The sequence below is a fragment of the Sus scrofa genome, chromosome 12 (assembly GCF_054392235.1).
Source record: "Sus scrofa isolate SSC_HxYL_T2T_F1_AM1 chromosome 12, Sscrofa_HxYL_maternal_Yorkshire_Landrace_v2.0, whole genome shotgun sequence".
Classification (NCBI taxonomy): domain Eukaryota; kingdom Metazoa; phylum Chordata; class Mammalia; order Artiodactyla; family Suidae; genus Sus; species Sus scrofa.
The window spans coordinates 38942672-38969919 of record NC_139394.1 but is presented as its reverse complement, the minus strand read 5'-3'; the positions used below and the strand labels follow the sequence as shown (position 1 = coordinate 38969919).

At 60.2% G+C, this 27248-nt stretch overlaps 1 protein-coding gene across 22 annotated transcripts; it reads left to right on the top strand.

Moving 5' to 3' along the window:
* On the top strand, positions 1-27248 carry TSPOAP1 (TSPO associated protein 1). 22 transcript variants are annotated; one of them, XR_002337199.2, is made up of 31 exons: positions 1-570; positions 1383-1490; positions 1774-1902; positions 2509-2688; positions 3247-3432; positions 4618-4695; positions 4778-4861; positions 5088-5177; positions 5374-5496; positions 5758-5862; positions 7481-7531; positions 7951-7971; positions 8763-8967; positions 9562-9734; positions 10971-11089; positions 11355-11464; positions 15189-16031; positions 16195-16346; positions 16693-17070; positions 17154-17393; positions 17739-17918; positions 18503-19488; positions 20024-20123; positions 20214-20368; positions 21545-21713; positions 22092-22163; positions 22763-22866; positions 22955-23026; positions 23231-23341; positions 24259-24320; positions 26037-27248. XR_002337199.2 is itself a non-coding variant. In XM_084984898.1 (31 exons), exons 1-30 carry the CDS (start codon positions 241-243, stop codon positions 24286-24288), a joined length of 5574 nt encoding a protein of 1857 aa, XP_084841024.1. In that variant the 5' UTR covers positions 1-240; the 3' UTR covers positions 24289-24320; positions 26037-27248. The 22 variants fall into 22 exon arrangements, 19 of the variants coding, with proteins under 19 accessions (XP_084841024.1, XP_084841025.1, XP_084841031.1 ...); XM_084984898.1 differs by having other exon boundaries at positions 18503-19378; XM_084984912.1 differs by lacking the exon at positions 24259-24320 and adding an exon at positions 3707-3805 and having other exon boundaries at positions 104-570; positions 4594-4695; positions 18503-19382; positions 20028-20123; positions 26037-27245.

Here is a 27248-nt window from a genome sequence, read left to right as displayed (position 1 = left end):
ACACACACGCAGCCACAGCAACAGCAAACACAGCTCGCATACCCCAGCTCCGGCTCTGGCAGCCCAGACTCCTGCAGCCTCCTTTGTGGATGAGGAAGAACTCAGCCAGCCTCGGATGGATGTTCGGTGAAGCCCAGAGCTCAGAAAAGAAAGGCTCTGGCCTGGCAGGACCCTCGCCAGCCCCTCCACCCGGCTGGGTGATGTCCCCTGGCCTGGGTCCTGGGGCCCCTTGGCAGAACCATGGAGCAACTGACACCCCTCCCGCGGCCGGGGGACCCCAGAAACATGGAGCCATGGGCACTGCCCGCCTGGCAGAGCTGGACTCCAGGCCAGGGGGGCGAACCCGGAGGTGCATCCCCAAGCATGGCCGATACTCCGGCAGCTCTGCATGTGGGAGAACTGAGGCCTGAGGAGAGCCCTGAGCCTGAGGGAGCCCGAAGCCCTGGGGCTGTGGGGGGCATTGAGCCCAGAAGAACAGAAACTGGGCTGCCTAGCTCGGGGCCTGGAGCCTTGGGGTCCAGACCCAGCTGCCAGAGGCTGGAGGACGAGGAGCTGGAGGCTTCCCCTAAGGTAAGGGAAGTGGACGGTGGGGGTCTGCGCACTGGGGGCTCTCACCATGCCCTCCAGCTTGGCCATGATTTGCAACTTCGCTGTCTACCTCTCTTCTCCTGTCTCTGTCTGTGGGTCCATCTCTGTGCCTGTCTGTCCTCCCTCCTTTGGGCAGGAATCTCAGTGGCTCCATTTTTTTTTTTTTTTTTTTGGCCATCTGTCTGTCCTTCTGCCTCTCTGCTTCTCTACCTCGAATCCTCTGCCTTCCCCCTCCCTCTGTGAATCTCTGACAGTCTGTCTGTCTGTCTGTGTCTGTCCGTCTTCTCGACAAGTCTCTGTCCTTGGGGGCTGCAGGATCCTGGGGGTGGGCAGAGGTATATGGTGGAATCAGAGTCCAGAAGAAGAAGCAGATTCAGGGGAGGGGGCTCAGCTGAGCCAGGGAGGACAAGGTTTGGGGTGGGTATGAGTGGCTCCTGTAGATGATGGAGGGACCAGGACTTTGGGGGACTCAGGTGGCCATGAGGAGCCTGGAGGGGTGAGGATGGGAGCTCGAGCTGGCCTTTCCCAAGAAGGGAAGGAGGGCAGGGATGGAAAACACGGGGGACTAGCAGAGGGTCCCAGAGTTGCGGGGTGCCAGTGTCAACAGGGAGGACGAAACGGCCCCTTCTCCTGGGCCTCTCGTGCTCCCCTCTGAAGGCCTGGGACGTGAGGGAGAACCTTGCAGTCTCCAGGTCTCCTTGGGCTGTGGAGAGGGAACCGCATCCCTATGAGGCTCTGATCCCCATGGGGTCGGGGGGGGGAATTCCCGAGGCTCCTGTCCTTTCCCATGCCAGGGCAAGCTGAAAATGGGCTTTGGGGACCAGCCCAACCTGGAGCTGCTGAGGGCAGTGGGGGAGCTGCAGCAGCGCTGTGCCATCCTTAAGGAGGAGAACCAGATGCTGGTGAGGCTTGGAAAGTGACTCCTGGGTCGTGGTTGGAGCTGGGAGGGAAGCCGACTCAGACATCCCAGCCTTCGCCATTCCATGAACATCCCTCCAAGTGGCAGCTACACGGGGCCAACATGACCCCCAGACCCAGAGAGGGTGAAGCCCTACCTAGAGTGGCTGAGGACCTCACTGTGAGCCCAGGACTGAGCTGTTAGGATCGGGTCTGGGCAGTGGGGGGCGGGGGGCGGGGGTAGTGTGTGCTTCCCATATGCCCCAATTCTGGCTGACCCCTTGTCAGAGGAAGAGCAGCTTCCCCGAGACAGAGGAGAAGGTGCGGAGGCTGAAGCGGAAGAACGCCGAGCTGGCGGTCATTGCCAAGCGCCTGGAGGAGAGAGCCCGGAAGCTGCAGGAGACTAACCTGAGGGTGGTGAGGATGGGAGGCCACTGATGGAGGCTGGGCGACCAGGGAAGAGGGGCACCAGGGCTGGGCCTGAGGGAGCAGGGCTTGGAAGCCAAGGACTCTGAGCACGTAGGACTCTTGGCACCTAGGAAAGCAGGATTCCAGGGGCTGAGGTGCAGCAAGGGCAAACGCCAGCCAGACTAGGAGGCTGAGGGTTTCTGGAACTAACAGGAGGGAGGGAAGGGCTGGGCGGGGAGTTCCTGAGCAGGCAGGGAGCAGGATTCTGGATTACCACGTGTTGGTGCTGGCTGCAGCCTCCCGCTGAGCTCATCTCTGGGTGCAGAGCTGGTGGGGGGCAGGGATGAAGACCCATCACCGTGGCAGCCCTCAATTAGCAGCATCCTTTGGGCTGAAACTAGGATGGGGAGTTAACTCTTTCACTCCTGCTCCGGGATTGCTGGGATGGGGTCAAGTGAGGCTGAGAGTAGAGCCAGGGTAGATCCAGACACAGGGTGGAAGCTGAAGGCCACACTTCTAGGCTTTCGTTCTAACCCCTCCTTTGGGAGGAGCTGAGAAGTGGGAGAAGTGTCCCAGCCCTCAGATGACCATTGGCCTTACCCCTCCTCTGGCCAGGTGAGTGCTCCCATGCCCAGTCCAGGGGCCAGCTTGGAGTTATGCCGGAAGGCCCTGGCCCGTCAACGAGCCCGGGACCTCAGTGAGACAGCCAGCGCCCTGCTGGCCAAGGACAAGCAGATTGCTGCCTTGCAGCGGGAGTGCAGGGAGCTGCAGGCCAGGCTCACGCTGGTCGGCAAGGTGCGAGGAGGTCCCGGTCACCCCTTCCAGCTCAGCCCTACACAGGGCCGCCTGCTTGGCAGTGTGGGATGTGGACGAGATGTTAATGAGATGCAAATGAAGCGAGAAGGCGGAGGTTGCTGGGGAGTAGGTTCCCCTGGCAACGGCCCAGGTGGGAGCGGGGAGAAGGAGCCTGAACCGAAGGGGGTGGAGCCATGAGTCCCAGACCTGGGAATTTCTGGGCTCCTGGCTTCAGGCTGCCTGCCGGTAGGTCTGGCTGTACGAATCCACACATAGCTCACGCTGGTGTGAAGAGATGTTCACAAGGCATTTAGCACAGTGCCGGGCACACCGTGAGTGCCCAGTAAACGAGTTCCTGGGAATGTTTGCACACAGGCTAGCGGAAGCATGTGGCTGTGTACGCATGCACCTATGACCAGGCATGTATGCATGGGAGGGTGTGCACGTTCCCGCTCCCCAAAGCCCCTCTACCCAGGCGGAAGGCGGCCTCTGCTGGGGATGGCGTGGGGCGGCGGGCAGGGTTTAGGCCCGACTCCTCTCCTTGTCCCTCGACTCTAGGAGGGCCCCCAGTGGCTCCACGTGCGGGACTTCGACCGGCTGCTGCGCGAATCCCAGCGGGAGGTGCTGCGGCTGCAGAGGCAAATCGCCCTCCGCAACCAGAGGGAGCCTCCCCCACCGCCCCGGCCCCCGGGCCCCGCAGCCCCGGCCAGAGGAGGGGCGCCCGCCCCCGGGGCCCCGGGAGAGGTGAGCACCGGCGCAAGGGCAGGTGTATGGAGATGGGGGTGGGAGCGGCTCGGGGATCACCGCCTGCACCGCGCTCAGAGCCCTGAGGACGCAGCGGTGGCGTGGGCACTGCGAGGGCTGGGGGACTGTCCCCATCCGGCCAGTCGTACCTGCACTGCGCCCGGGGGGCTCGGGGTCCACCCTCCGCAGCCCCGCAGCCCGCGGGCCGGTCCGGCCGCCCCCGCCGCGCCGCCAGTGGTACGGCCCGGCAGCAAATCCCCGGTTGCCCTGGCAGCCGCCCGGGGCCCAGCCCGCGCCTCCGCCTCGCGCCGCCGCCGCCGCCGCCGCAGCGCGGGGACGCCCCCTTCAGCGCCCGCCTGGTCCGCCAGGCCAGGCCCGGCCACCCAGGGGCGGCGGTGTCCACCCCGTCTGCAGGTATGGGCGACCCTCACTGGGCGCTGGGCTTAGGTGGTCCCTGGCCCGAGGGCTAGGGACCCGGCTCCGGACCGCCAGAACTTAGAGGTCTGGCTTCTCTCCATCCTCTGTACTGGGCAGCACCTAGATCCACCTCCTTCTGGGCAGAGGGGAAGGGGAAGAGACTTCCTAGCCACCAGGCCTCAGGGTGTGGGGTACCTCTTGCTCAGATTTCACCCTTCTGCCCGGCCCAGGGAGGGAGATGCATCGGCCTTCAAGACCTCTCCACCTCTAGAGTTTGCACGGATAACTGGGACGCGTTCCAGTGGGCTTGGGGGAAGCTGGGAGGAGGCTCTGACGGGTCTTTAGGCTCTAGGCCAAGCCCAGATTTGGTGGATCCATAACCCTTAGCTCTGGGGACACTGCATCCCTGGGGGCCCAGGCAGCCTCTTAGTTCTCTGCCAGTCACTGAAGGACACCCGGGACAGTTATTGAGTGCAGGGCAGGCCTGGTAGCTAAAAAGGGAAAGCTTTGGCCTGGATAAGGGACCCATCTCCCAGGGCACACATGGGTCTCAGGATCTCAAAGCACTGTGCCTGCAGGACACAGGGGTGCAGCCTCTGCACTTCCGCATCCGTGGGAGGTGATGGCATGGGGTGGGCAAACAGTCCCCCCCCCCGGGGGGGGGTGGGCAGGGATCTCTTTGCTGACTGTGAGACAGGCTGGGCTGGGGGCAGGCTGCCCTGAGGCCCTGTTCTCAGGTGCCAGCCCCCTGCCCCTGGGCATTTCCAGGCCACGCCCCAGGAGGATGTGGAAAACCCACCCTTGGTCCTAGGGGAGCCAGAGAAACAGCAGAGGGTGCAGCAGCTGGTAAGTCCCAGGTCAAGGGCTGGAGCAGATCCGTTGTGGGTGGCTGCCTTCCCACAAGAGGGGCTCCATGCTGACCCCACAGGAATCGGAGCTCAGCAAGAAGCGGAAGAAATGCGAGAGCCTAGAGCTGGAAGCCCGGAAAAAGCAGAGGCGATGTGAGGAGCTGGTGAGCTCTGGAGGGGCTCGCAGAGGCCTGCTCCTCCTGCCCTGGGGCTGGGCAGCCAAGTGGTGGGCTCCCCCTTAGCCCTGCCTCCCTGTGCCCTCCCTCCCTTTCTGCAGGGGCCTCCTTTCCTGGCTACTGCAGGTTCCAGGTGGGGGAGGGCGGGGTCCTCTGTGTGGGGAGGAGGAGTCGGGGCGCTGGGACCCTCCCCAGAGCTCCTCTGGTCTCTCAGGAACTGCAGCTGAGGGAAGCCCGGAATGAGAATGCCCGCCTTGTGGAGGAGAACTCTCGGCTCAGTGGGAGAGCCACGGAGAAGGAGCAGGTAGCGGCTCTGCCCAGGTCCTGCTAGGGCCCTGGTCCCCAAGCAAGGGGCTTTCTCCCCCTTCCCCCGGCCCCGCACCACTTCCCTGGGCTAGAGGATGAGGCAGACTCTCCCCTCGCCCCTGCTGCCGCCACAGTGAGGATGCTGGGGGGACCAGGCTCACACACTCAGCTCCCTGCCACTCCCCCCTCTCCAGGTGGAGTGGGAGAATGCGGAGTTGAGGGGGCAGCTCCTGGGGGTGACACAGGAGAGGGACTCGGCCCTTCTCAAGAGCCAGGGCCTGCAGAGCAAGCTGGAGAGCCTGGAGCAGGTGCTGAAGGTGAGGCGGCCGTGTGTACGTGGGGGGAAGGTGTTGGTTCCTGGCACAGGGAGAAAGCCCAACCGTGGAGTCCACCCTTGACGGGGCACTGGGTCCTAAGGCCAAGTCCTGGTGCCGCTGGCCCCTTTCCGTCTCTAGCCTCAGTTTCCTTTTTAGCAGAGAATATCCAGAGCCTATGGGGTCTGAGACTCCCTCACCTTAGATCTTCCATAGAAACAGTAGAGCAGGGCTCCGGCCTTCATGCAGGCTCTTGCATTTCAGCACATGCGGGAGGTGGCCCAGCGGCGGCAGCAGCTGGAGGTGGAGCATGAGCAGGCTCGCCTCAGCCTGCAGGAGAAACAGGAGGAGGTCCGGAGGCTGCAGCAGGTGGGGGCAGGGTCTCAGGGGTGGGTAGGGGGGCAGAGTGGGGGAGGGGTGGTAGGCTGCCAGACCCCAGCTTGATCCTCACTCATCCAGCGGGCACTTACGGAGACCCCACTGTGTGCCAGGCACTAGAGGGCCCCTGAGGGGCAAAGACCAGGTCCATCAGCAAATACACAATCCATGAGTGAGACGATCCCAGTCAGTGATGAACGCAGTGGGCAAAGTGAACAGGGTGCCGTGACGCTGCGTGGTTGGGATGGAGCGAGGGGCCTCTTTAGAGAGGTCGGCAAGGAAAGCCTCTGATACCTCGAGGGCCAGAAAGAGCCAGCTCATCAGCACTCTGATCAGTGAGGCCCCCTCCGTAGGATGAGGATGGACAGAATGGCAGGGGTGGACAAGAGCCGGATCACAGGAGGCCTTCAAGGTCATGGGAAGAGTTTGGATACTCTGCTCTCTGAGTGGTTAGAAGCTGTTGAAAGGTCCCGAGCAGAGAGGTGCATGATCTGATGCATCATTTCAGGGGATCTCATGGGCAGCACTGTGGAGAATGGAGAAAGGAGTGGGCGTGGAACAGGGCAGTCAGGTGTCAAGTGGCTGCAGGGGTCCAGGTGCGAGAGGGCATCTGGACTAGGGTGGGGACAACACAGGTGGAAACAAGTGGACAGATTCGAAATATATCTTGGGGACGAGTCGACAGGACTCGCTCTGAGGTTACAGCTGAGGCCCTGGTCTTTCGCCCGTTGGCTGATGAAATGGTGGGCGGGGCTTTTCACTCTCCCGGAGTCAGGGATGAAGGGCAGCCGATCTGCAAGGCAGGGCATCCTGAGTTCTGAGTTCTGTTTTGGCCAAGGTTGGGTTGTGTGTTAAAAGTGGAGCTGTCCATCCACAGCTGGATTCATGAGTCGAGAGTCATGGGGAAGGGGGTCTTGGAGATTGCTTTTGGAGTATTCAGTGTGTCTGGCTGTGTGACCAGATGGGACCCTTTGGGAGAGAGTAAAAGCAGGCCCAGCTCTGTGGCACCCTAACATACAGAAGGGTCGGATGATGGGCAGGCAACGAGAGAGAGAGAGAGAGAGACAGACAGACAGAGTTCCCATGCTGGCTCAGCAGTAACGAACCCAACTGGGATCCATGAGGTTGCGGGTTCGATCCCTGGCCTTGCTCAGTGGGTTAAGGATCCGGTGTGGCCGTGAGCTGTGGTGTAGGTTGCAGACGCGGCTGGGATCCCGCGTTGCTGTGGCTCTGGTGCAGACCGGCAGCTGTAGCTCTGATTTGACCCCTAGCCTGGGAACTTCCATATGCTGCAGGTGTGGTCCTAAAAAGCAAAAAAAAAAAAAAAAAAACCAAAACCAAACAAACAGAGAGAGAGAGAGATAGGAGGGAAACCAGAGGGAGGAGGTCCCAGGATGAGAGAAGCAGTTAGTTTCAGGCCCTTCTCCTTGACCTTGTCGCCTTCTGGCCCAAGGGGGCGGAGCCCTCAGCCCCCTCCGGCCCCCGCCCTCCTCCCCTCCCCTCCTCCTCTTTCTTCTCTCCCTTCTTCCTGCCCTCCTCCCTTCCGCCAGGCTCTATCCCACCCCCATCCCTCGTCCATCTCCAGCATTTTGCCTCCTCCCACCTGTAGGCCCAGGCAGAAGCCAAGAGGGAACATGAAGGGGCTGTGCAGCTGCTGGAGGTAGGGTCCCTGGAGGCGGCCGCAGCTCTGCCAGCGTGGGGGGAAGGCCGAGAGGTCAGAGAGAGATGGCACGGGCTGCGTGGGCGTGGGCGGTGTGGGCTTGAAAGAAAGGCCCTTACATGCTCTAGAGCTGGGGGGACCCCCTCCACCACTGGCCTATTTCTTAGGCAAGGGCACAGCTAGGTCTCGTGGCAGCAATTGCCCCCCCCCCACCCCCTGACCTCCGCCACCCACCTTTAGAGGCTGCCTTTGTCCAGAATTATCCTCCCTTTTAGCACCTGCTTAACTAGTGCAGGGAGCTGACGGGCTGGTGGGCTGTCCGCCTGGTCCCCCCCCTCCCACCCTCCCTCCCATTCTGGGAAACGACCCGCAGGGTAAGGGTTGTAACTTTCCCTCTGTGCTTTCCTTTCCTGCCACAGTCTACCCTGGATTCCATGCAGGTACAGCCTCCTGATCCCTCGCCTCCCTGGGGGGGTCCCCTCCCCAGCACCTCTCCAGGCTGGCTGAGCGGCACCTCCTCCCTCAGGTCCAAGTGGTTCCGACTCTCATGTCCAACGACAGGGGGGGTGTGATTGGCAGCAGACCTGAGATGCCATAGCTGGGCTGGGACTCCCACAGGACGTGGGGGCCGTCCCCGCCTCCCAGACCTGCCACTGTACCTGGCAGGCACAAGGCCTTCTCGCCTCTGAAACCTAGTCGCTCAGCCCATGAGGAAGCTCAGCACCAGTCTAAGCTATGATCCCCTCGATGGGGCCTCTCCTGATACCTGAGAAAAATTCTTGAGAATTGGCTCACTCCTGTCGCCAAGATGTCCCTAGCTCCAGTGTGGGATCTCTCTGGGGACTTCTCTGAGGGCAGGGATTTGGGTCAGTGACTGTGGGAGGTTGACAAGCCGAGGAGCTGAGAAAGCTCCTGAAGTGTTATTGTAGTGGGGGTGGGGGTGACCCCTTCTCCCCTAGAAAGCAGCCACCAGCAGGAAGTGCCACTGCCTGGGGCCTGACCCTGTGCTGCATGAGGCAGGGTTGGGAGTGAAGAAGCCCCACAGCTCCAGGTCTTTATCTGCCAGCCACACACACTTCAGGGCCATGGGGCAGCCAGGCTGAGGACTGGTGCCCAGGCCTAGAGCTGGGCAGATGTGATCTGAAGCCTAGCGTCGGGTGGTGGGGAGATGGCATGGGCTGGATCGGGCAGCTTTGCTGGGCTTGGGGGCTCATGGTGGGTCTTGGCCCAGGTCCGGGTTCGAGAGCTGGAGGAGCAGTGCCGTAGCCAGACTGAGCGCTTCAGCCTCCTGGCGCAGGAGCTCCAGGCCTTCCGCCTGCACCCGGGGCCCTTGGATCTGCTCACTTCTGCCCTGGGCTGCAATACTCTTGGGGACCGCCCGCCGCCCCCCTGCTGCTGCTCCACCCCCCAGCCCTGCCGGGGGTCCGGCCTCAAAGGTAAGGTGGAACCTAGTGACATCAGCCTGGAATCCCCAGGCTTGGGGCTTTTGTACAGAGCACAGTGTAGGGTCAGCAAAGGCGAGTAGGTGACCCAGAGCCACACAGCAAGTTAGAGCCAGGTCTGGCTCGAACCAGGCTCCGGTGGGGAAAAGACGAGCCCATGGGAGCGGCTCTCCCAGAGTCTGGCCCAGGCATCTCGGGCTGCTCTTCGCCCCGCTCCAACAAGATGTCTGTGGTCACGGCGGGAGGTGGGCACGAGGAGTCGGTAGCGGGCAGGATGGGCTGGTGAAGAGCCATCAGTCAGATGTGGTGGTCCCGGCTCCACTCACTTAACAGTTGATGCTGCCGCTAGATCCCCGAGGGCCGTGTGTCCTAAGTGGTGCGTCCGAGCACCTCATCGAGCTGCTCTGAGGATCCTGTGAGATAATACATGTAAATCACCTCCACCTCCACTTAGTAAGTTTCCCGTGTTTCCCTTCTTGGAAGGAAACTTGGCCACGGAGGGCCTGACCTCTAGATCCAGGAGGACCCTTGGTCCCTGGTCCTTCCTCAGGCCACAGCCCTCAAGCCCACCTGTCATCTTCTCTTTAGACTTTGACCTCCCGCCAGGCTCCCCAGGGCACTGCACCCCAAAGTCTTCCGAGTCTGCCCCTGCCACTCTTGCTGGGGTCCCCCGAAGGACGGCCAAGAAGGCAGAATCTCTCTCCAACTCCTCTCGCTCCGAGTCCATCCACAACAGCCCCAAGTCATGCCCTACGCCTGAGGTCAGTGCCGGGGCGGGACCTGGGGTCTGGTTCTGCCTCGGGGAAGGCGGGGCAGCGGGGCGGGGGGCACTCTTCTGGAGTCCCCAGGAGTTGGCTGTGCACTGGCTCCTGTTGAGGGGGGTCCCAAGTGGGGCCAGGCCCAGGGAGAGAGGGGTCTGTGGATTCCTCTGGGTGGACAGGGGGTACAGGAGGGGCCGTCCCTGCTCTCCAGGGCCTGCCTGCAAGCCCTCCCTCGGGGCTGCCCGGCCCCACCCCTCTGGGGCCCAGAGAGGCCCCGGAGTCCTGGGCTGGATGGAGGGAGACACTTTGGCGCCAGGATCCACATAATGAGGCCGTTCATGAGAGTGTCTGTAGCCGAAGCAGGTGGTGTGAGAAGGAGCACAGGTTCCGGGATTCAGATCCCAGCTTTGTCTTACACAAACCGCTGACTCTTTCTGAGCTTCGGTTTCCTCGTCTGGATTTTGAGCTAATAAACCTGCTTCGTTAAGGTTGTTGTGAGGATTACATAAAAAAATAGGACAGTTCCCCCTACCCCCCCCCCCCCCCGCCAATTGTGGGACACACAGTAGATGCTTAACATATGGCTGCTATTATTATTACCAAGTTCTTTGGTATCATTCACAACTTTTCTGATCACTTCCTCCCTCTCTCAACCTCCCAAACCCCAGACAGTGGGAGGGGGGAAGGCAGGCAGATCAGGGGCAACTCTGCTGTCCAAGGTTGTAGAAAGTGGTAGAACCCAGCCCAGTCCTGGTGTCTACTGCCCCCTTGTGGGATAGCACGGTGGTGCCGGCTTTGGATGCTCCTGTTTGCACCCTCTGTGTGCTCCACACAGGGACTTAGCCCCTTCTGCCTCCTCGCCTCCAGCTCTTTACTGACAGAGCACTTTGCTGCATTTTTATCTTAAGGAGGCAAACTGTCATTGGACACCCATGCCCCCCTGGTATGGCTGGCCCCCTGTCATGGGGAAAGTGGTCTTATTTACTGGGCTGGTACAGTAGAGGCCAGGCCCAGGGAGGGATCCGGACTATCTCCACTCCCTCCACCCAGGGCATCCCCGGTCGGCCAGGCCCTGCTGGCTCAGGTGCTGATTTAGAAAACATCGGGGCTCCTGGCCGCTGGCTTTATCCAGCATGTGCTCAACTTCTCCGAATAACGGGTCCTCCTGTGTCTGGCCCTGGCTTTGCTATTGGCCCTGAGTCCTGGGGAGGACTGGCCCTTTCTGTCTGCCCCCAGGTGGACACAGCCAGTGAGGTGGAGGAGCTGGAGGCAGACGGAGTCTCCCTGCTCCCAGCAGCACTGCCCGAGGGCAGCGGGGGAGGAGCCAGGATCCAGGTCTTCCTAGCGCGCTACAGGTGGGCCCCTCACCCCTGCTCCCTATGCCCTGGGCATCTGGCTTGTATGGGAGGGAGGGGCCAGGTGCAGAGATGGTGGGCTGGGGCAGGGATCCAGGTTGGACGTGTCGCCTTAACCTCATCGGTAGGTGGGCGCAGTGAGTCCTCCGTTTGGCTAAAGGTGGACGACCACCTCTCCATAGAGGGCAAGGGCGCCGGGGGAGGGGAGACAGGATTCGGAGGCAGGATGTCACCGTCTTCCTCCTCTGTGCCATCCCCCCCCCAGCTACAACCCCTTCGAGGGCCCCAATGAGAACCCAGAGGCAGAGCTTCCACTTACCGCTGGCGAGTACATCTATATCTATGGTAACATGGACGAGGATGGCTTCTTTGAAGGTAGGAGGGTTCATTCTGTCCGTTCCCCTTTGTTTTTCTTTTTTAGGGCCTCCCCCACGGCATATGGAAGTTCCCAGGCTAGGGGTCGAATCGGGGCTACATCTGCCGGCCTACGCCACAGCCACAGCAACGTGGGATCCGAGTTGCGTCTGCGACCTGCACCACAGCTCAAGGCAACACCAGATCCTTAACCCACTGAGCAATGCCAGGGATCAAACACGTGTCCTCATGGATGCTAGTCGGGTTCGCTAACTGCTGAGCCACAGCGGGAACTCTGGCTTTTTTTTTTTTAAATGAAAAAAATCAGAACACCAACGCCTTTTTGGGGGGAGGGGGGGCAGTCAAAACATAAGTATTAACTAACGACACGTGACTAGAATGTGAACTATGCCACTTAGGGTAGATTGAAAGGCATGAAGACACCTGGGGGTAGGATGCCCTGTTCCTATTCCTCATGATACTTTAGCTAAGTGACACCTCATCCCTGTCTGGTCCTGCCTGGGCTGCCCTCAGTGGCACGTTCTTCAGGAACCTGAGACTGACCCTGGCCCAGGCCCCAGCACCAGCCTTTCAGGGCTGTAGATCTGCTTAGCATGATGGTTCCTACTGCCAGCATTGCACCCCTCGGAGAGACTGCTTATGCTAATTTCCTCGGACTGCCTAACAACTTCCCACCAACTGGGTGGCTCAAAACCACAGAGACGGAGTTCCCGTCGTGGCGCAGTGGTTAACGAATCCGACTAGGAGCCATGAGGTTGCGGGTTCGATCCCTGCCCTTCCTCAGTGGGTTAACGATCCGGCGTTGCCGTGAGCTGTGGTGTAGGTTGCAGATGCGGCTCGGATCCCGAGTTGCTGTGGCTCTTGTGTAGGCCGGTGGCTACAGCTCCGACTGGACCCCTAGCCTGGGAACCTCCATATGCCGCGGGAGCGGCCCAAAGAAATAGCAAAAAGACAAAAAACAAAACAAAACAAACAAACAAAAAAACCACAGAAACGTCCTCTCCCAGTTCTGGAGGCCGGAAGTCTGTAGTCAAGGGGTTGGCAGGGCCACACTCCCTGGGGAGGCTCCAGGGGCAATGCCGTTCCTTGTCCCTTTCAGTCCTGGCAGCTCCAGGTGTTCCTTGCTTGTGGCCGCATCACCCCAACCCCTACATCTGTAGTCACATTGCTTCCCCCTCCCCCCTTGGTGTTTCTCCCTGTGTGTCTCTTCTAAGGACACTTGTCATTGGATTTAGGACCCACCCCGATAATCCAGGATGATCTCATCTCAAGCTTCTTAACTTAATTGCACCTGCAAAGATGCTTTTCCCAAATAAAGTCATACTCACAGGGTCCAGGGTTTAGGATGTGGACGTATGTTGGGGAGGGAAGCTTTTAACCCACTGCAGTGCTTATATTATCTAGTTTATTGAATGTCTCTTTTGTTTCTTCTTCGAGTTTCCCCCCTCCCCTTTTTTTCCTTCCTATAAGCAGAGAGAGAGGCTGCTGGGGAAACTCATGCCCTCTTGCAGCCCAGGCCTGTCTTTACCCACCTTCTGCCCTAAGGCCTGGTCGTTGCTCCCCCTTTCTCCCAATAAAGTACACCTGCTGCCAGCTTAGCTGTTCCTTGGGAATCATTTTCCTTGTCCCAGTTAGCTGTGATGTGACAGGCTGTGTGTCCCATTTCTTTGTTCCTTGACACCTCACAAACAACAACAAATTTCTTCCCCCTCTTTTTAGGGCCTCACCCACAGCATATGGAAGTTCCCAGGCTAGGAGTCAAATCAGAACATATGGAAATTCCCAGGCTAGGGGTCAGATCAGAGCCATAGCCACCAGTCTATGCCATAGCCACACCAGAACCAAGCCACGTCTGTGACCTACACCACAGCTCACGGCAATGCCGGATCCTTAACCCACTGAGTGAGGCCACGGATCAAACCCCCATCCTCATGGATACTAGTCGGGTTCATTACCACTGAGCCACAATGGGAACTCCAACAAATGTTTTATAATACTCTTATTGGAATTCCCATCGTGGCTCAGTGGTTAACAAATCCGACTAGGAACCATGAGGTTGCAGGTTCGATCCCTGGCCTTGTTCAGTGGGTTAAGGATCCGGCGTTGCCCTGAGCTGCGGCGTAGGTTGCAGACACGGCTTGGATCCTTCATTGCTGTGGCTGTGGTGTAGGCCAATGGCTACAGCTCCAATTAGACCCCCAGCCTGGGAACCTCCGTGTGCCGGGGGTGGGGCCCTAGAAAAGTCCCCCCCAAAAAAATTACTCTTATTGCCACCTGTTTGGGGGGACTGGCACAAGGTAACAGAACTTAGCTTTGGTCTCTGTCTGGACTGTCTGTCATGCTCCTAGATCCAGGTATGTCGTGGGTTGCCCTCCCTTTAGAACCACAGGGGACTCTTTTTCTCAGGCAGGTACATCTTTTGTTGCTAAAGATTCCTTCCCTTACCTTGACCGGAGGAGGCTTCCCTCTTCCTTTGAGGGTGTCTGTTTTCTATACAGGGAAGTCGAGGGGCGCCTCTGTCCTTACTCCTCAGGCCTGTGTAATGAGACAGTTTTCAAACATCCAGAAAAATTAAAGAAGAGTACAACAAACACCTATGTACTGGCCACATAGATTCAACAATTGTTAACATCTTGCCATAGTTGTTTTTTCCATAGGTAGGTTAAAAGAGAGAAGCAAGAAAAAATTTTTTCTTTTTGACTTTTTAGGGCTGCATCTGCAGCATATGGACGTTCCCAGGCTAGGGGTCGAATTGGAGCTGCAGCTGCTGGCCTACACCACAGCCACGGCAACGCGGGATCCGAGCCGCATCTGCAACCTACACCGTAGCTCATGGCAAGACCAGATCCTTAACCCACTGAGCAAGGCCAGGGATCGAACCCTCATCCGCATGGATACTAGTCAGGTTTGTAACCGCTGAGCCACGACGGGAACTCCAATAAATGAATTTAAAAGCAAGTTGTAGACAAATATTTTACCCAGACATAAAATATCTGGGTGTTTATGCAACACCTGAGAAAAACGAACATTTTCTTACATCCTTGCAACATCCGCATCACCTGGGACCTTGTCAGAAATGTAAAATCTTAGCTCCACTCATGCCGAGCCGAGTTAGAACCTGCATTTTAGAAAATCTCCAGGTGATTCACCTGCATATTAAAATTTAAGACCTATAGGAGTTCCCATTGTGGCTCAGTGGTTAATGAATCCGACTAGGAACCATGAGGTTGTGGGTTCGATCCCTAGCCTTGCTCAGTGGGTTAAGGATCTGGCGTTGCCGTGAGCTGTGGTGTAGGTCGAAGATGCGGCTCGGATCCTGCATTGCTGTGGCTCTGGCGTAGGCCAGCAGCTATAGCTTAGATTGGACCCCTAGCCTGGGAACCTCCATATGCTGTGGGAAGCAGCCCTAGAAAAGGCAAAAAGACAAATAAATAAATAAATGAAATAAAATAAAATTTAAGACCTATAGAACCACATTTATTTAAGAACCGCATATGTTGAAGTCCTATAGAACCACAATACTGTTATCACACCTATGAAAATTAATGATCACTCCCTAATCCAGATCTTGACTGCTCTTGCCTTTCAAAAGCGCTGACAGGTTAATGTCGAGCTGAACCAAAGGCTTACGGTCACCTGCTAACCATGGCTGAAACGCATTTATTGGACTGGTTTCTCTCTCCCTCCTCTCTGCCTGCCCCTCCCCTGCCCCTCCCTCTGCCAGGGGAGCTCATGGACGGCCGGAGGGGCCTGGTCCCTTCCAATTTTGTAGAGCGTGTGTCCGACGACGACCTCCTGACCGCCCTCCCTCCAGAGCTGGCCGATCTGTCCCACAGCTCAGGCCCCGAACTCAGTTTCCTGAGCGGCGGCGGGGGTGGCAGCAGCAGCAGCAGCGGTGGCGGGGACCAGAGCAGCGGGGGCCGCAGCCAGCCCAGACCAGAGGAAGAGGCTGCAGGGGACGAGCTCAGTCTGAGCCCCCCGCCCGAGGGCCTGGGGGAGCCCCCTGCGGTGCCTTACCCCCGCTGCCTGGCCATCCTTAAGCAGCTGGCCCACAGCGTGGTGCTGGCCTGGGAGCCACCTCCTGAGCACGTGGCGCTGCGAGGCTACCACGTCTGTGTGAATGGGGAGCTGCGGCAGGCCCTGGGGCCCGGGGCGCCCCCCACGGCTGTGCTTGACAACCTGGACCCGCGGGCGGGGCCGTTCCGTGTCTCTGTGCAGGCCCTGACCAGTCGGGGCCGCTCGGACCCTCTGCGCTGTTGCTTGGTGTTAGGGGCCCGGGCCGGGGTGGTCCCTAGCCAGCTGCGAGTCCATCGCCTGACAGCCACATCTGCTGAGATCACCTGGGTGCCCGGCAATAGCAACTTGGCCCATGCCATCTACCTCAATGGGGAAGAGTGTCCCTCTGCCCGCCCCAGCACCTACTGGGCCACCTTCTGCCACCTGCGGCCTGGTACACTCTATCAGGTCCGAGTGGAGGCTCAGCTCCCACCTCGAGGGTCCTGGGAACCCGGCTGGGAGAGGCCAGAGCAGCGGACTGCCACTTTGCAGTTCACCACACTCCCAGCAGGTAAGTGGCCCTGGGGGCACCTGGAGTGTGTAACACCCAGAAGGTCAGGCCGGATGGCGAGTGGGGGGAGGGGGGGCTGTTGCTGCTTGCATTTTTAGGGAAAAGGCAAAGTGGGCTGTTATCTCAGGCAACGCATTAATGGGTCTTGTGCCCCTTTCCCCAGGCCCACCCGACGCCCCCCTGGATGTGCAGATTGAGCCGGGGCCCTCCCCGGGAATCTTGATCATCAGCTGGCTCCCGGTAACAATCGATGCGGCTGGTACCTCCAACGGCGTGCGGGTCACCGGCTATGCCATTTATGCTGATGGGCAGAAGGTACGGCCTGGGGACTCTGCCCACCCGTATCCTGGAGGCAGGACAGGGGGGTCTCTTCTCGCCACGCTCAGAGGCCTAGTCTCCCTAGCTGGGCACAGAGCTGCCTGGCCCCTGGCATTTGGGTAGCAGATTGGTTAAGGGGATGGGCTTTGATAGCAGGGGCCTGGGATTCGAAAACCGTTGCACCCCTGAAGCCACGTGGCCAAGAGGCTTCGATGAGCTAAGGGCATGCCCAGAGCTCAGCCCAGCACCTGGTATCATGCCAGTCGCCCTTGATGTTGTGGCATCCTGGCTCTTGGTCATCTCAGCCTCCCTTTCCTGTCCTGTGTCCCCCTCCACCCTGCAGGTCATGGAGGTGGCCTCCCCCACAGCAGGCAGCGTGCTGGTGGAGTTGTCCCAGCTGCAGCTGCTGCAGGAGTGCCGCGAGGTGGCCGTGCGCACCATGTCAGCCCACGGCGAGTCGGCCGACTCCATCCCAGCTCCCATCGCCCCGGCCCTGGCGAGGGCCTGCTTGCCAGCCAGGGTCTCCTGCCCCTCACCCAGGCCGGGCCCGGAGGCCAGATCACCTCTTGCTTCAGCCTCCCCGGGGCCTGCAGACCCCAGCTCTCCCCTCCGGTGCCCTGCTCCCCATGGAACTCAAGACCCCCCCGGGGGCCCCCCAGCAAGCCCTTCCAGAGAGACACCAAAAGGAACCCAAGAGGAGCCCCCAGCACCTGGCTCCCAGGTACCCTGCTGGGGGCGGGGAACAGGTGGAGGTGGGGAGAGGGGGCTGAGGCTGGGGGCCTGCCTCAGTGCCTGCCATTCCAGGAGGAAGCTGGGCCCGCTGTGCTGGGTGCCTCAGGCGACGGGCAAGCCGGCGAGCCAACCTTGGGAGAGCGAGTTCCTGGCCCTGCAGCCTCCTCCCTGGTCAAGGAGGAGGCTGAGCGGACCGCAGGAGAGGCCCGCCCGGCACCCAGCGGCACCCAGAATTCACTGGCCCAGAGGCTGCCCGGTGCTGAGGTCTGCCGCGGAGGAGACCCGGGGTCCGGGCTGAGGCCCAGGGTTGAGGTACGGGGCTGGGGACACCCTGGGCCACCTCCAGGAATCGAGGTCCTCCTCCCTGCCTCAGCTCCCCCAAATTGGGTGGCTTCCTCTGCTCATTCGGTGCTCTGCTCTGGCTCTGGTCTGTGCTGTGTCTCTGGCTGCTTCCTTGTCACTTTATCTTCCCAATTTCTTTCCTTTGGGGCTACCATCCTTCTCTGTCCCCACCCCGCATTATGCAACCTCCCTCACCCCCTCCACATGGGCATGACCCTCACCCTCTGCCAAGGGACCCCGTGCATTCTGGCCGCGGCTGATCCTGCCACCTCTCCCTGACCTCCCCTCTCTCCTCCTTGGTCTCCCCTCTTGCAGCGGGAGGACCCAGCAGAGCTTGGGGTGCGTCTGGGGAACTCCCTTGTGGACCACGGCCGTACCTCAGATCTGTCAGACATCCAGGAGGAAGAGGAGGAGGAAGAAGAGGAGCTGGGCGTCAGGACTTGCTCCTTCCAGAAGCAGGTTGCTGGCAACAAGTGCAGGGAGAATGCAGCCAAGGTAACGGGGTGAGGAGGGGCCGGTGGGCCCTAGACCTCAGGTTCTGGGGGCCTCTACCCCACATGTCAGCAGCTAACTCCAGCCGCCACCGAGTGCCAGCAATCCTCTAGGCATGTGGCCTGGGCCCTGTGTTGAGCAGCGGATAGAAAGTGGCTCAGGCTTGGCCTCTGCCTTCCTGGAAAGAAAGGGGAAGACGAGGCACTCTTTTCTGTCGCTTCTGTTCAAACCCACCAAACACAGCACCCTGGGCATCAGAGAGCCTCGTATGGGGAGCTTCCGGGGAGGGTGTGGGAGGCCTCCTTGCTCTTCCAGGTACCGCCTGCTCCCTGATGCTTCTGCCCCTCAGGGGCTCCCCGAATCCATGCAGCCTGATCTTGGGTGTGTTCCCTGATTCTTCTTCAGGCTCTGCCCTGGACATGCTGTGCGGCTTTGGGCCAGCCTCCCTCTCTGGTCCTTCCTCTTGGAGGGAAACTGAGGAAGGGCTATGGGTTACCTGAAAGCCCTGCCCTCCTTTGAGGGCAAAGGTCGCAACTCTGTCCTTTTCCCACGGACCTCTCTTCCCTGCCACCCTCCCCCCTCCCCAGCCCCAGCCTGACCCCTTCTGTGAGGCTGACAGCGACGAGGAGATCTTGGAGCAGATCCTGGAGCTGCCCCTCCAGCAGTTCTGCGGCAAGAAGCTCTTCAGCATCCCTGAGGAGGAGGAGGAGGAGGAGGACGAGGAGGAGGAGGCGGAGGAGGAGGAGGACGAGGAGGAGGAGGAGAAGGAGAGGCCAGGGGCAGGCTGTTCTTCTCGAGACCCCGGCCCGCCGGAGCCTGCATTGCTGGCGCTGGGCTGTGACAGCAGTCGGCCCCGAGGATCTGGCCTGTGTCCCTTGTCTCCGGAGCCCCCCAGGGCTGGGGACCGCCTGGAGGACCTGCCTGGACTAGCTGGTGGAAGCAACTGGAGAAAAGGAAGTGGGTCCCCTGAGAAGCCCGCGAACCGCAGGCGGTCCCCAGATCCCCGTGAACATTGCAGCCGACTTCTCAGCAATGGCGGGTCCCAGGCCTCTGGACGACCGGGCCCAGCTCGGGAGAGGGGCGGCCCTCCTGTGGGCGAGGGCAGCAGGGCTGGACCAGAGGCAGGTGGGAGAGGGCGCTCGGCCCCTTCGAGGAGGTGCCCCCGTGGCCGGGCCCCGGAATCAGGCCTGGCCAGCTGCCTCTCCCCCAAGTGCTTGGAAATCAGCATCGAATATGACTCTGAGGACGAGCAGGAGACGGGCGGCGGGGGCATCAGCAGCACCAGCTCCTGCTACCTCGGAGATGGGGAGGCCTGGGGCACAGCGCCCCCGGGAAGGCCCCGGGGGCCTCAGAAGGCCAATTCAGGGCCCAACCCCTACCCACGCCTCCCAGCCTGGGACAAAGGGGAGCCAGAGCGGAGAGGCCGCAGTGCAACAGGCAGAGCCAAGGAGTCACCTTCCCGGGTCCGTGCCCTCTCCCTGCCCTGGGCAGCTCCCTGCCTGCTGCCGCCTGGTGGCCCTGCTTGCTGCCCACCAGCTGCTCCCATTCCACGCTGCCGCCTCCATCAGCAGAGGTGGGGCTGGGCCTCTGGGCTCCCTCACCTGCCTCTTCCCACCCACATTCCACTGCTTTGCTGCTTCTGCCAATTGAAACCGGGATGCACAGTGTTCTGTGGCCATGAGTCGCCAATTGCCGCCCGCCAGCCCCCCGCCTTTGGGCAGGATGGCTCTTTCCTCCGCTTAGCTAGTTACATCTTCAGGACACTGACTGTCATGTCCAGCATCACTCCACCCCGACGCTGGGAAGAGGCCCTCCTCTCATGCTCCTCGGCCAAGTCTAAGATCTAACCTTAGTCCCTCTACTGCCCTCATCTAAGGTGGCTGGAGCCGGGGCCTCCCTTCCTGTGCTTCCTCCTCCCATGGGGGTGTCTGATGTCTCCAGTGAGGTTGGGCCACAGCTCCAGGAGAGGAATGTGTGTCCCTGCTCCGCTGTGCCGCTTACGCTGATGGGGCAGAGCTGGGGGTGCGCTTGCAGGGTCCTGCCCCTGCCGAGGTGCCCGCCAGAGGAATGGTGTGTCACTCCTGCCATCTGTGGCCTTCTCTTTGCAGGCAGCAGAGAGCGGGGAGTCCAGAGGGCAGGACGGCTCTGGGCGGAGGGGCCCCCCATGGAGTGGGGGCCGGGCCCCCAGACCAGGCTCCACAGAGCTGGGTAAGCCCCTGATGCCGGGGTCCTGGGCTAGGCTGAGGGGGCTTTCCTGCCCCCTTGGCCAGAGCTCATTGCCCCTGGTCTCTCCCACAGCACCTCTGAGGAGCCCTCCAGAAGAAGCGCTGGCTTACCAGGACCTACCCGTCAGGCTCTTCGTGGCTCTGTTTGACTATGACCCCGTGTCAATGTCTCCCAACCCCGATGCTGGGGAAGAGGAGCTGCCCTTCCAGGAGGGCCAGATCCTCAAGGTGGCTGCCTCCCTGTTGGGGCCTCCTTCTTTTTTTTGTTGTTGTTTGTTTCTGCCTTTTCTAGGGCCGCTCCTGGGGCATATGGAGGTTCCCAGGCTAGGGGTCAAATCGGAGCTGTAGCCACTGGCCTACACCACAGCCACAGCAACGCGGGATCCGAGCTGTGTCTGCAACCTACACCACAGCTCAGGGCAACGCCGGATCCTTAACCCACTGAGCAAGGCCAGGGATCGAACCCGCAACCTCATGGTTCCTAGTCAGATTTGTTAACCACTGCGCCATGACAGGAACTCTTGGGGCCTCCTTCTTCTCTTCTTTCCCGCAGTGGAGGTATCCTAGCCACCCATGGGTGAGACCATAGCTTCTAGAGCCAGATGATGTGGGTTGGGCCTGACTCTGCCCCTTCTAGCAGGTAACCTTGAATAGATGATCTGAATTCTCTGACGTCATGGATAAAATAGAGATAATGTTAGTGTCCCAGGGTTGTTTTCAAAATTAAATGATTCAATACCCGTAGCGCGCTGAAACTGCCTGGCACAAAGCACAGCATGATAACTGCTGCTGTTAACATTATGGGAGTTCCCGTTGTGGCTCAGCAGGTTAAGAACCTGTCTAGTATCCATGAAGATGTGGGTTCAGTCCCTGGCCTTGTTCAGTGGGTTAAGGATCTGGCATTGCCACAAGCTGCAGCACAGGTCACAGATGCAGCTCAGACCTGGCGTGGCTGTGGCTATGGCGTAGGCCGGCAGCTGCAGCTCGGATTTGACCCCTGGCCCATGAACTTCCATATGCTGCATGTGTGGCCCGAAAAAGAAAAACAAACAAACAAACAAAACCCAACCGGAAAAAAAAAAAATACAGTTTTTATCATGCCACCAGTAAAAGGCAAAACACTGAAGGCTTTTGGCTATTGCCCTGAGCTCAGGGAGCCCTAGCTTGGGGTGGCCTGGGGGAATGGATGCGTCGATCGTGGATAAAGATCATGTGGAAAATGGAAAGGGCCGTTTTCTCTCATCTCTCAGATCCTCATTCTCGGCCGTTTCCTCCTATGTCCTGTCCCGCAAAATGTCGAGCATTCTCCTCTGGTCCCAAGTATAGTGCTGGGGGCCTTGCGCCTGGGGCGTAGGGAGCAAGCTGAACTGGCCTCCTGAGACCGCTGGTCCTCCTCACCCCCAGGTGTTTGGGGACAAGGATGCCGATGGCTTCTATCGGGGTGAAGGTGGCGGCCGGACGGGCTACATCCCCTGTAACATGGTGGCCGAGGTGGCTGTGGACAGTCCTGCAGGGAGACAGCAGCTGCTCCAGCGGGGTTACTTGTCCCCAGATGCTCTCCTTGAGGGTTCAGGTATGACCTGCTCCTGTCCCTCACCTCCCACCACCCCAGGCCACCTCAACCCCAACCCCCACCCCCAAAGCAATTTGTATGTCTGGAGAGTCTGAGGCGTGTCATTGATCCAGAGCCTGGCAGAGCCACTGGGGCCTTCAGAGACCCGGGCCGGTGCAGCCAGAGCAGTGAGCCTGCCACACGGAGTGGGGGTCTGCTGCAGAGGGCACGGGCTGTGTATTTTGGATCCTGGAGGTCGGGGGTGGGAGAAGAATTCCCCTTTAGAGATTTCAGCACGGAAACCCTGGTGCAGCCCAGGGAGGGGACTCTGGAGTCACTGTCCCATCTCTCTCCCCCGCTTGGGTGGCTCTGTAACATCTGCTTGCCTTTCCGGACCAGGGAACGGTCCCTTTGTGTACACCACAGCCCGCACAGCTGGGCCTCCCCCCAAGCCTCGCCGCTCCAAGAAAGGTGAGTGAGACTTTCTCCCTCGGGGGCCTGTGAGGTTGCGAGGTGGGTGCTGGGCTCTCTGGGGAGGCGCGTGTGAGTCTTGAGCAGGTGAAGGGAGTTGGATCTTCACCCACAGCCACCCCTCCGTGGGGAGCTTCATTCTAACGGGGGTGCGTTCTAAGTGGTTTGCTGGGACCTCTGTTCCTAAAAGTCCCTGACTATAAATGCTGTGCAACCTGGAGCAAGTCATCCACCCTTTCTGGGCCTTGGTTCGCTGTGAAAACCAAAGGGCTGGGCTGATGTGCTCTCTGAATGTCCTTCTCCTGCATCCCTAGTGGGAGGCTGAGCATCCTGCCTGCCCTGCACTGTTCCTCCGCCCCCCACCCAAGAGGGCGGGGCTTACAGGCAGATTCTCTGGGCAGCGGAGTCGGAAGGCCTTGCTCAGCCTTGTGCAGGGGAGGTTGGGGGGTAGCCCCGCTGGCTGCCCCCCCAGGGGGGCTACAGCTAGTGTAGAGGTAATGAGTGGGGTTCAGCAGGCCTCCAGTGTGGAGGATAGCAGGGGCCGGGGGAGAGGGGTGTCCAGAGAGAAAGTCCTGAGTCTTCTGCCCCTCCCCCTCCAGCCCCCCCGCAGCTGGTCTCCCCTGCCAGCCTGAAAGCTCCCCGCTCCATGGTGGCTGCATTTGACTACAACCCCCGGGAGAGCTCCCCCAACATGGACGTGGAGGTGAGGACCCGCTCAGAGAGCCCAGTTGGGAAGGGGGCAGGTGGCAGGGCCTCCCCGAGCTGACACCTGCCTCTTGGTCTCTCCTTAGGCAGAGCTGCCCTTCCGGGCGGGCGACGTCATCACTGTGTTTGGGGACATGGACGATGATGGTTTCTACTATGTGAGAACTTGGGGGTGGGGGTGGGCCCAAGAGGGCTCTCCCTGAGCTGGGGAGGGGGCATAAGCGAGGGTTCCTGATGGGAGCCTGGAGGAATGGACCATGACAGTGACATTGAGCCCAGGCTATTCCACCCAGGCTTCAGGGTCAAGGAGGGTGGGGCTGAGGGCTCTCCCGGTCTCAGTCTCACCAGCATCTCCTCCCCAGGGGGAACTGAATGGACAGCAGGGCCTGGTTCCATCCAACTTCCTGGAGGGCCCGGGGCCTGAGACGGGCGGCTCAGACAGGGAGCCCGGGACACTCCAGGCCGAGGGTCAGGTCAGTGAGGCCCTGGGCTCCCAGCTCAGTAGTTTGGTCTCTATGCCACTGGTGTGGTGGGGGGGACAGGATGGCGTTGCAGGAGGGGTGCAGTGGGCTGGGATCCAGGTATGCCCTGTGCCCAGGGTGGAGCTGCGAGCTACTGCCAGGGGGAGCCCAGCCAGGGTGGCTCTGCGAGCTACTGCCGGGGGGAGCCCAGCCAGGGTGGCTCTGTCCCTGTTCCCCCCACCCCCCAGTGGGGTGAGGCCGAGACCTTGATCCCCAGCTCATCTGACCCAGCTGACCACACCCCAGGCCAGTGCAGCTGAGGGGTGAGGCCAGTGCAGCTGAGCTGTGGGAAAGGACCCTGAGCCTCCCACCCCTCTAGCAGCCCTCCCCCCTGCTGCATCTCCCTGTCTCCCAGGTGCCTTTTAAAGCCAAATGCCCAGGAGTTCCCATCAGGGCTCAGCGGAAATGAATCCAACTGGGACCCATGAGGTTGCGGGTTCGATCCCTGGCCTTGCTCAGTAGGTTAAGGATCTGGCGTTGCCATGAGCTGTGGTGTAGGTCGCAGACGCGGCTTGGATCTGGCGTGGCTATGGCTGTGGCTGTGGTGTAGGCTGGCAGCCACAGCTCTGATTCACCCCCTAGCCTGGGAACCTCCATATGCTGCGAGTGCGTCCTTAAAAAAAAAAAAAAAAAAAAAATGCCAGATGCCCAGCAAGCAGAGCTTCCTGAGTGGGTGGAGTACAGTTAAGCTCCAGGCCCCCAGGACAGGGAGAGGGCGAGGGGGCCAGGCCCCCGCTGGGCCTCCTTCTGCAGTTGTTCCAAAGGCAGGGGCTGTGCAAAGCAGGACCAGCCCTTGTGACCTGGTGACTGGGTGGAGAGCGCGCCGTCTGTCCATAACCCCTCTCCTCTCTTTGTTCCCTGTTCTTCAGAGAACGAGGAGGAGAAGAGTCCAGTGCTAGATGGAGATAGATATATGTAGAGAGAGCGACATGTAAGTGGGGACTGACCCCCCTATGTCCATGTCACCTGACTCCTTGTGTCCCTGTAATCAGACAGTGCTCCTTTGTCTCGGACACTGAGCTGACCCGGCTTTTCCACCTTCTTCCAGGGGACAGAGGAGGGAGATTAGTCCTTCCCCTTGCCTCACTCTGGGCAGTGCCAGCTGCCACAGGAGTACATGTCATCTTAGTGTATAATGTTCCATATTAGATGATTCCTCCTATTCTATAGCACGTGCTGCTTATAGAATATTATGTGACATCTGTATTATGGCTCATCAGTGTATTATGATACTATATGCTTATAGTGTTATAATATCGTGATTATTATTGGTGACAGAAGGATGACTCTGCAGCGCCACCAGTAATAATAGCCTCCCTCACCATCGTCCCCTGTATCATGACCTGTTAAGGGATCAGATGCATGGTTTGGCATCCAACTCTCCATTTTCTCTGCTGGGGGGAATGAAAGGGGTGGCTTAAATCGTTGGAATCCATAGATCACCCCAAACCACTCATCTCTGGGGCTCAGAGATAATGTTTCCCCAGCAACCCCATCCTCCAGGGAGCCCTGGGAGAGAATAAGAAGGGCCTGGGACCTTCCAGCCCCCACCCCGGCCAGCTGTCAGCCTTGGCTGGTTGGCAGGGACTCCTGGTGCCAGCAGACCTCTTTGAGGGCAGGCTGTGCCCCATCACCAGGGCTTTAGGTGGGGGTGGGCCCCAGGCTGGGCACCCAGCACCTGCCTCTGGTCTGGGCTCTGGGACTGGCTCTGCCAGCATGCCACCAGGCTCTGGTGGAAGCAGGGGCTTGAGGAAGGGAGTGGGAGGTGAGGGGTGGAGAACACACAGGCTGGCAAGACCTGACTGGGCTCTACCAGGCACAGGAGGTCACAGAGGGCATGTGGGAATTCAGTGGAGCGGGGGACTTCCTGGTGGCTCCCTTGTTTGCCCAGCCCCTGTTCTTAGGCCATGAATAGCATGGTCTGGGTGGGTCCATGGCAGAGGGAGCCGCTCCTGGTGGCAAATAGGACTAGGAGGTGATTCAGCAAGGCACTAGGGGTGGGGGGCGACCTCCAGAGCTTGTGGTGGGGGCTGAGTGCTGGCTGATGGTGAGTCCCCTCTGGTCTCCAGGGCCTCTCAGGGGCCATTCAAGGAAGAATCCCAATCTCTTCCCTGTGGGGTGGGCACTAGCTCTGCCCCCCTGAAGGCCCTGGGGCCCAGCATCATGGCGCACTCCTCCCGTCTCTGAGGTGGTGCAGGAACCACCTTCCCTGGAGCATAGGGCTCCATCCAGTGTCCCTGTCCTTGCTCTCCCTTTGTTTGGGAGAAAATGACACAGGGGAGTCAGAGCACCCATCCTGAGGATCAAGGCCAAGGGCTCGTGAGCTCTGTCAGCCCTACGTCCTGTATGGAGACCCGAACGTGAGGGGGCGGGGCTTGCCCTGGTCCAAGCGAACAGAAGCAGAACTGAGACTCCGTGTCTGTCCCTTAGGACTCCCATCTCAGTGCTCCATCAGTTTCATCGCCCGTTCACCTCTCTGAGCTCTGTGTGGGGCCCTGGCCGGGTGGTGAGCTCTGGTTCTGGATAGTGGTTCTGTGACCCGGGGTGGGGGGGGTGGGCTGCAGGCTCCTGACGTGGTGGGGGCAAAGGAGTCAGATTGGGGTGAGAGGGTGGGCCCTGACCTTGCCCCTTTTATCTCACATTCCAGGACGGGGCGGGCTCAATACAAGGGCCCCCGGCGGCAACCCCAGGCTGGCCCTGTGCTCCTGGCCCTGGCCGCTTCCCCAGGATTGAACTAGGGGTGCTACAGGGCCCGAGCAAGAAGATGTGGGGTCTCCTCTCCAAGGGGAAGCAGCTCCTCAGGAAACTGGGCTCTGAGAAGAAGGAGTGATGCTGCGGGCCTCCCCCCCGGCCCCCGGCAGGCAGAGGGGGCCCCAGGCCCTGGGTGCACTGTCCTGGCCGCATGGGGCAGGCCCTGGACGCTTGTCTCCCAAGTGAGCCCTGTGGCCCTTGGATGGGAATCAGACTCGGTGAAAGTTACAGCTGGATGAGCCCTTAAGGATGGATCCTCTGGGCGCGCATCTCCCTCTTACAGGAGGGGCACCTGAGCCCCAGCCCGAGGGAGGGCGTCGGCCCCTGCGGGGCTGAGCATCTCTGACCCAGAGCCAGGCCTGGACGTGGGACTCGTGACTCCTGGTTCACCTACCTCCGCTGGCATCCACCACGCTCTGCTAGTCCCTTCGTGGCCTCCACGCACCTGGCCCGGGGATCCCGGGGAGAAAGGGACCTGCTCCCCTCGGACGGCATCGGCCATCCCGATCATGTCTTCCCTCCCCGAAGGAAAGTTTGCACTGGATTCTGCTGCGTCCCCCACCCCCGAGGGGGCCGGGGGCAGAGCCGTGTATATATGTACATACTCAGTGCCTCCGCCCAGCTTCCTCCATCTCGCTCCCACCGCAAGGCCCGGGAAGGAGAAAGGCCATGCCAAAGCGGGCCTGACCCCGCCCCATAGTGCTCCCCCCACCTGCCAGGCGCTCCCCTGGCCTGAGACCCGAGACCCCGGGGGGCCAGCGGGCAGACAGCAGGAGTTGGGTTTGCCTTATTTTGCTCATCGATTCAACTTCTCTTTTGCATCGTTTTCCCTTAGACCAGGGGCTGGGGAAGAGGACAGATTTATGCAGCTATTTTCATACATTCCCTGTTCAGAGCGGGGTGGGGGGCTTCTCCCCCGCCCCCCGCTTCCCCTCGCCCCTCCACCACCCCCCCTCAGGCTGGGTGAGTGTCTCTGCATGTTTCGTTGGCTGTGGTGGGAGATTGTTTGACGGAAGCCTGCCCCCCACTTTGATCTCCAGGCGTGTGGAATGGTGGGGGCATTTGTTTAAAAAGACATTTTATTATAATAAAGTCTATTTTCACAAAA